This window comes from Antrostomus carolinensis, unplaced genomic scaffold (assembly GCF_000700745.2).
Source record: "Antrostomus carolinensis isolate BGI_N321 unplaced genomic scaffold, ASM70074v2 scaffold8661, whole genome shotgun sequence".
Taxonomy (NCBI): Eukaryota; Metazoa; Chordata; class Aves; order Caprimulgiformes; family Caprimulgidae; genus Antrostomus; species Antrostomus carolinensis.
The window spans coordinates 1-8,307 of record NW_010296272.1 but is presented as its reverse complement, the minus strand read 5'-3'; the positions used below and the strand labels follow the sequence as shown (position 1 = coordinate 8,307).

Sequence of the window (8,307 nt, the reverse complement as noted above, 5' to 3'; positions counted from 1 at the left end):
AGCGCGGCCGGCAACAAGCGTTGGGATGGGTGCTGGGTGCTGCTGGAGAGATGGAAAACGGCTCCACCAGGAAAGCCCAACCCATTCTGCATCAGAAATCTGGAGGAGAAGCAGGAGCCAAGAGGAGATCTCCAACCACTGGCCAAAGCTGAAACATCCCGAGAAAAAACCCCCAGCGTAAGTGCGTCCTCTCCGCGAGCTCCTCAAAGGTGTCACACACAATATTTCCACAAACTGAGGCAGCTGCTTCCCTCTCAGCACAAACCAGACAGATTTTTTGGTGCAAAAAGGGGCCCAGGACCAGCCAGGACTGTCCTCACCCCAAGCAGCCCCAGCACAGGGAGATTTGAGCCTGACAGCCCTCCACCGGCAAGCGGAGAAGGAGATTTGGGCCACACTTACCGCAGCATTAGGCCCAGATTATTGATCTTTCACCTGCAAACATAAGACATAAAGGAGCGAACGTTCGCAGGGAGGATCTGGGATCTGGCATTCCCACCGCCGGGGACCGACGGGACGTCAGTGACAATCGGTGACAGGCCAGTGTTGATTTGGAAATTATTTACACCCTCGCTGCAGCGATTTGGCTCCGGATTTGATTAGCGTGCCCCGGAATCAAGCTCATTAGCAGAGGTGGGCAAATCAGCCTCTAAATTTGGCCATTTCAAGTGTATTAATTAAAATTTCACTCATCAGGCATTAAGGCGAAGACAGATGGAGGTAAGGACCTGCTGCCCACCCGCTCTCTCTTCCCCAACCATCACGATTTGATCCTTTGATTCCCAAATCTTGATCTTAGCCCTGAAAGGATCAGCACAGCAGCTGGTTTTTTAGGCTGAACCTGCCAAGCAAAACTTGAAATTGGGGTGAATCAGGCTCGTGTTTGTATTGAATCCTGGAGGCTCCAGCGGAAATACTCACACCGAGCTATTTCCCATCCAGCACTGACTCTGTGAGCTGCACACTAGAGCTACAAAGACACAAGGATGGTGATTTTTTTTTAGCATCAAAAGAGCTTCGCGACGCTCGGGTGGATAAAATCCCCCCGGGTGCTGCCCTGGTTTGAGGTGGATAAATATCTTTGCGCCCACAGGAGCAAGATACGGAGCGGGTGGCGTCGCCAATCCCGACGCGATGCAGCAGCAACAACAAGGGATAACAAACGTCATTGGTCATGCCGACGCCGTGTTTTGGCATCGCGGAGGCCACTCCAGGACGGTCCGTACGTACCCTCTCTTCCTGGCCATACAGCCGCACCACCCCCGGATCTCTTTGACCACCACGCGAGCCAGGAGCTGTGAGAGGAAAGGTGGAAGATCATCATGAAGCTGATGACTTTGTAGCCACCAGCCTCAAGTGTCAGAGTTTCCATTGCTGGGAGTGGAATTTTCAGGCTTTTCTTAGGGAAAAATCCCACGAATTAAAACCCTGTGTGAAGGAAATTGTTGGGAAAAGCTGGAGGTGAAGGTTTGGAGTTGATAGTGGGCTTTCAATTTGCCCCCTGCTCGGTTATCCCTGCCCTCCGCTGGTAAAACGGATCTGTTAAACATCCAGGGAAGCAAAACCAGGGAGGGACCCACCAGACAAGCCAAGACGTCGGCTGCTATCAACATGTAGAATACGTTATTCCAGCCCGTGGGGGAGATGAGTCCTGCGAGCAACGGCCCCAGCGCGGCACCTATGAGGAGCATGAGGCACGTGAGGAGATATCAATGGGGAAAAGGGGGGGTCAGGACCCCCAAGCACCCCCTCAGCACCCCCCAGCCGTACAGACCTATGGATCCCGTGCCGTCGATGATGGCCGTGACGGTAGAAAGAGCTTTGGCGTTTCCTTTGAGAGACTCGTGGGTTCCCTGGAGGAACAGAGAAAGAAAACAAGGAGGAAAAGTGATTTTGGGATCTGCAACTGGCAACTCCTCACCCCTAGGGCAGCAATTTCCACGCATCGTGGATGGGAAGACCAAAGTTGGATGCTCCCAGCAAAACTGGGATCACCAACAGCGATCCCAGGTGATTTCCCAGCAAATTTTTTCACTCTGAGGCAGGAGGAAAAGTGACAGGAAAAAAATGTAATTCCCTGTTTAAGGGAGGGTGACAACTCTGCCCTTCCCTGCTGGGCTTCGGCAGCGTCGGAAAACAAATCTCAAATCCAAAAAAAATCCCATTAAACATCCTTCTGGGAAAGAAGAAGCTTTTGGGTGTGTTGAGGGCAGCGTGGTGGGGTCTGAGACGCGCCTCTTACCAAATCTGCCGACACCGCTGTGGTGATGAGAGCGTAGGGCCCGTTAACCAGCGCGCCACAGACGATCAGCATCGCTACGAAGGAATGAGAAGAGATGAAATCTTGCGGCGTGTGTTGGATCCATCATCCCATGTGCTGACATCTCCCTTTTTCTCCCAGGAGATCCCACCCAGTGGGCAGCAAATGCAGCACCACCCTCCTTCAAATCTCGGCTTGAGCAGGGAAATAAAGGCAAGTGAGTGTCCAGCATCTCCCATCGGTCCTCCGGTGCCGGGGGTGGCACCAAGCAGCTCCTCACCTATCGACGTGCCGATGCCGTTCTGCCCGACGTGGTTATACAGGAACAGCTGGAAAAGAGACACAAAATGAACTAATTTCCAACTATTCCAGCTCTTTTTTCCCCCCAAGCGTTTTCCTTGCAGCAGCACCCAGAGAACAGGACGGAGAAGGTGGAGACCTGAATTATCACCGGCGCCAACACCTCAGCTCTGCGTCTGGCCGTCCTGCCTGCCAGATGAAATACCTGGCAGCTGGCAAACGGAGGTGCCGCCGCCGCGATTTACGGCCTCGCCGGTTGAAACCAGACAGTTTTTTACCAGGAGACGTGACGCTGCCTCTTTGCTTTTCAATCCACTCCCAAGCTTCTTCGGAGAGGAGAAGCTCATGACCCAGGGCCAGCCAGGTTTGGGTTACAGCTAATTAGCAGCGGGGTTTTTTTGCAGCAAACGAGCCAAACGAGCTCCATGCAGGTGCTCGGGAAGGACATCCTGGCCAAGAGCCAGCGGAGCACGAGGGCTTTGGGGATGGAAAGCAAAGAGGTGAAAGCTGGAGTGGCTCAGTGGGATCTCCGAGGCTTTAAGATGGAGCAGGAGGAGGAAAAAAAAAAACCCTAAAGGTATTTTTTTAGCTGTTAAAAGACTAGAAGATCCCATCCCAGCCCCTAGATCTGGATGTCCACCAACATCTGGACACGTGGATCAATCCCATCCCTTGTCTCAGCCAAGCACGTGACCAGCTCATCCCGGGCGCTTGGGAAGAGGAAGGCGACTGTGACTCAAAGGAGCCGGAGGAAAAACTCGTGACTGGAGGTTTTTTTCCCCCCTCGCCACATGACAACGCACCATGGGAGCGGCGATGACCAGCATCACGCAGCACGTGGTGGCCCTGCCGCCAGTGTAGTCGGAGATGAGGCCGGCAAAGATTCCTCCTGCAAGAAGGAGTCGCAGATATCGGTGCCACCAACCCAAGAGCAAAACTTCACCCTGGTTTAACCCAAAATCCAACGGGATCATCTTTCATCCCCCAACTTTTAAGCAAGATCTCTCCCAAGATTAAATATAATAATATCAGCATGAAGAGTTTTGATTTATCCACCCTGCGGATAGTTTCTCTACATCTCCACACAGCTTTGGTCCTCTCCAAGCTTCCAAAATGTTGGTTTTTTGGGGGTTTTTTTAAGAAAAAGGAGAATTTTAGCAAGCAAGACTCAAGAAAAGGTGTCACGATGGTCACCTGGATGGTAAAATAAAAGCGAGGGGTGTCTGTTGCCTGCTGAGGGCTACGGATGCTGAATAAACCTCAGGGCACTTCTCCATGGAGGGGACTTTCCATCAAGGGCAGGATTGTCCCCAAATCATCCCCGATCCACTCAGGTACCATCACAAACCTAAAATACCCCCAACGTCAAAGAGGGTTGACAGGTCTCCGGCTTCTTTGGCACCGAAATGAGCTGCAAGGGAGAGGAGGAGGGTGAGGAGATGTTCTCCTTGCCAGAAACATCTCGTGTCTCTCCATCCTCAAAAAACTCACCGACGTTGACAATGTAGAGGGGCAGCCAGTAGAGGAAGGTGTAGCTCACCAGCTTGGCAAAGAGCAGGCAAAGGGAGAACTCCACCACACCCTGGGAGGAGAGGAGAACACATCAGAGGAGCTTCCTTCTCCCAAACTTCCTCCAAATGGTGGGTTTTCCCCCTAATTTACAACCTGGTGGACACCCCGTTGATGGGATGAGCTACCCTGGCTTTGCTCTTTCCTCCATCCCCATCATGACACAAGGGACATCCCACAACTCACGGGGATCCGGAGAGCCCCGAAGAAGCTGATGGCTTCGGGCTCCTCGGCTGGTTCCTTGGGGCTGTCGGAATGATCCGTGCTGCTCTGCCCCGAGATGCTCAGCGGTCCCTCGTTGGAGGTGATGGCTTCAGGATCCTTCTCGTTGGAGGTCACCCCTCCAACGTCCTCTTCTTCTGAGGCCGTCTGAAAACAAGGCAAAGGACAGGAAATTGTGGCAAGGGGTTGAAATATCAGATTTGTTGCCAGGATGCTCAACGCCAGAATGACCAGGATCATCCTCCAAAAAAACCTGAACATCACCCGGATTTGTGATGTTTTGACCTGATGCTTCAATTTTTTCACTGTAAATCAAGTGACCACCCAGCCCAGGACAATCAATTCCACTCACGTGATGGAGAGGTGGGCTGCAGCCGACGTCCTCGGGATCTGCAGGGAGAAAGGATGATCCCATGAGAACCTGAATGAGCTCCACTCCGCCTGCTCTCCCTCCAGCATCTCGTGCCGCAGGGAAGAAACGTGGAGCTGGGAACCCATCAGAGCTGGGCTGCATCTCCAGATCTCCACTTCCCAGCACCGAAAAACCCCGGTAAAATCCCAAAGAGCTTTCCAAATCTTTCCTAGAAAAGAGAGGCTGAGAGGAACGAGCAGCAGAGCAGCTCAAGCTGCCCTTGATGACCCCAAAGGATGATGCTGAGGAACCCTGTGGTGGCCAAGTCCACCTCGCTGCTTGCCACAAGCCAGAAATCAGTATTTGGGGTCACCAAAACTGCGTGGAACACTTGGTTAAGGAAAAAAAAAATGGTGGCTTTGCTGATCTCAACCACTCACACTCCACGAGGAAGAAGAAGCAGATGACGCCCACGGCGGCGATGATGATGCCGGGTACGACGAAGGACAATCCCCAAGTGGAGGAAACCCAGACGCCGGCAATGAGCGATCCTAAGATGTTACCGACGGAGGTGTGCGAGTTCCAGATACCCATGATCAAACCTCTCCTGGTGGGGACAAGAGTCGGGGTTGGTTGGCATCACCGGGGTCAACAAGGACCAGGACTGGGGTGGGACACGCTGGAGAAACACTCACTTTCCTTTTCCAAACCAATTCCCCACGCAGGCCACGACGGAAGGCCAGCCAGTCGTCTGCACCAGCCCGTTGCAGACCTGGTAAGAGATAGGCAAAGCGTCGGCACCCGGTGTGCGCCGGCTCGATCCGTGGAGAGCTCAAAAAGAACCATCCCCATCCCAAAGTTTTGGAGGAAACATTCCATTTTGGGTTTGTTTTATCCCGCTGGAGAAATCCCGGCACCTTTTGCATCGTTCCCTAAATTAAGGAGCTGCTGTTGCCAAATTATCCGCCCGCCCTGCTTGGCAAGACGGGCGTGCCCGGTGGTTTCGGCACCCACGCCACACGCGCCACCGGGGTTTTTTGCTTGGAAATTAGGTCACCTCCATCTCCAAAAACCAGGATGAGCAGTAAAATCCAGAGTTTGGGAATCTTCCAACGTGGACGCACCTGCACGATGATGAAATACCAAAGGACGTGGATGTTCCAGAAGTAGCCGAGACCGAAGAGCGCGGTGAAGAGGCCGCTCAGGACCATCCCACCTGACAGGTAATAGCGCAGGGGGAGACGCTCCCCGAAAATGCCACTGCGGAGCGAAGGGACAACGAGGAGTTGTCACAGCTGATGCCACCAATGGGCGCGATCACACCAGCTCCTGAATCCTGAGTAGATCCCAGCAACCGGCTGCTTTCCCATTAACCTGACAGTTTTCCTGCCGGACTGGTGCAAACTGGTGTGCAGGGGGAAAAGGGAACAAAGGATCTGGGTACCTGATGAACATCCCGATGGCGTAGGCCACCAGGAAGGCGTTATCCAGTGCCCCAAAAAGCTCCTTGTAGTTGTCCCCATCTGGAAGAGGAAGGTGAAGGCCACGTCAGCGTGGATCCTATCTTGTTGTCCCTCCCCGTGGTTTGTCCTTGTCCCCAAAACCCTCTTCCCCAAGGGCGGGGTGGGGGTTCTTGGACCGTGGCCGGATGCCATCGGCGTTGGGACTTGATCCCAATCCCAACCCAGATTTCGCCACCCACTCGTTGCCCTTTGGCCCCAGGGACATGGGACAGCTGCACGCCGCTTAATTACCTCCGGTGCCTAACGAGCAACCGGCTCTTTGCCAAAACCTCCGGCCACAACCTTCGGGCTCAGTGAGGAACCCATCTTGGCTACCACGAGGGTCATTTTTAGGGTGACAAGAGGTGGCTCAGCCTTACCGAAGGGCACCCAACTACACCACGTGCTGCTGTTGGAGTCGTTCCGAGGGTTTGGACCCAAAGTTGAGCAATTTGGAGTGCCTAACGAGCAACCGGCTCTTTGCCAAAACCTCCGGCCACAACCTTCGGGCTCAGTGAGGAACCCATCTTGGCTACCACGAGGGTCATTTTTAGGGTGACAAGAGGTGGCTCAGCCTTACCGAAGGGCACCCAACTACACCACGTGCTGCTGTTGGAGTCGTTCCGAGGGTTTGGACCCAAAGTTGAGCAATTTGGATGCAGTTGGCTCTGTGGGGAGAGAGAAGAGGTGACATCGAGGTGCTGGAGGACCCCCATGTCCCCTCTCACCGCAGTTGGGTTGAGGTTGGAGCTGACCTTGACGATGCTGATGGGTTTTCGGGAGAGGTGGTAGCTGGTGTAGCAGAGGAAGGTCAACACCAGCGTCAGTCCCCGATACCTGCGGGATAAAGCAAGCAGAGGGATCCAGGCTGAGAGGGGACAGGGTGACTTGTCACCGTCCAGCGGGGATGTGACATCTCCAGCCTCGACCTTCGCCGTGTTCTTCTTTCCTCCCACCAAAATTCATGGGGTTTTTTGGAGAAAAATATCAAGTCAGGGGGATGAGAATCACTATGGATGTGAATTTAGGAGGCGCACACGCGGCTCTGCCGTTATTTAACCTGCTGGGTTTTAAAAACGCAGGAAAAAGAGACAAAAACAGGGTCGTTTCTGCTGGTTTCATCGACAAAATACCCCCTGGCCACCAATCAGTGACAATTCGGCTGGGTGAGCTCGGAACGGGGTGACCAGCCCCCTAAAAAAAGCTGAGGATGTGGATTGAAAAGATTATCTCGAGGGTTATTTTGAGGGTTTCCCCTTCCTCGAGCCACCGGGCCGGCAAACCACAGGGGTGAGCAAATGCCATCCCGACGTCACGGGTGGAACCGGGGCACGAGACCGCGGCTGATTCATCATCAGTCCCGGTGTTAATTAAAGACCAGCTGGAAAAAAAAAATGAATAAAAAAGGGGAGTGGAATCCACTCCAGTTCCTCCAGCAAACGGTGATTTTATCCCTCTTAATTAAATAAGTGGAAAATAGGACCAAAAAAATCAAGTTTAGGCTCAAGGATGGGGCTGCCACTGATGGATAAAACCTGGAGAATCCCCAATTCTTCAGCAGAATTTGGAGCAGCTCCAAAGGGTCCCATCCTGCTTTAAAAAAGGATTTTTGCGGAGGGTTTTACAGCGGCACAGAGGATGTGAACGGGCAGGAAGCGGCTCCAGCACCAAGATGTGTCACAGGATTGCTCCAAGTTTAGAAAAAAAACCCAACAAAACAATTTATTTTTTTGTTCAGTTTTAGCCCATCTCGCTCTTTTTCACAGTTTCTTCATGGAATTGCAACAATTATAATCCAGAGAAATATTCTGCTCCGGGCTCTGAGACTTCACCGCAGCTGAAAAATTCCTCATTTCCACACCCAAAAAATAATTAAATGCCCTGAAAAAAAAATAAATCCCAGCGGATGAGGGGAGAGGCCACGGTGAGGAAGAGGAAGAGAAACTTCAAGCTGGATGCTTGGGGGTGGGTTTATTTTTTTTCACGCCGCATGTTCTGGCAGAGAAAAATTATGGCCGGTGGAAAAGCACCGCAGCCATTTGGCAACAAGTTGCCAAAAAATAATGATATTAAATAAAATTAAATAAAATTAAATAAAATTA

The 8,307-nt window shown here is 52.5% G+C and overlaps 1 protein-coding gene across 1 annotated transcript; it reads right to left on the bottom strand.

Moving 5' to 3' along the window:
* Nucleotides 1–927: 927 nt before the first annotated feature.
* Nucleotides 928–7,073, bottom strand: SLC37A2 (solute carrier family 37 member 2; the record flags this gene model as incomplete). The annotated part of the gene is made up of 17 exons (XM_029087530.1): nucleotides 928–970; nucleotides 1,231–1,295; nucleotides 1,581–1,678; nucleotides 1,775–1,853; nucleotides 2,243–2,316; nucleotides 2,541–2,589; nucleotides 3,364–3,449; nucleotides 3,909–3,971; nucleotides 4,052–4,142; nucleotides 4,316–4,498; nucleotides 4,704–4,741; nucleotides 5,144–5,310; nucleotides 5,399–5,475; nucleotides 5,828–5,963; nucleotides 6,148–6,226; nucleotides 6,786–6,873; nucleotides 6,961–7,073. Coding segments are annotated over 17 exons (1,529 nt in total), but the record flags the coding sequence as incomplete, so codon positions are not given.
* Between the last annotated feature and the right edge of the window lie 1,234 nt (nucleotides 7,074–8,307).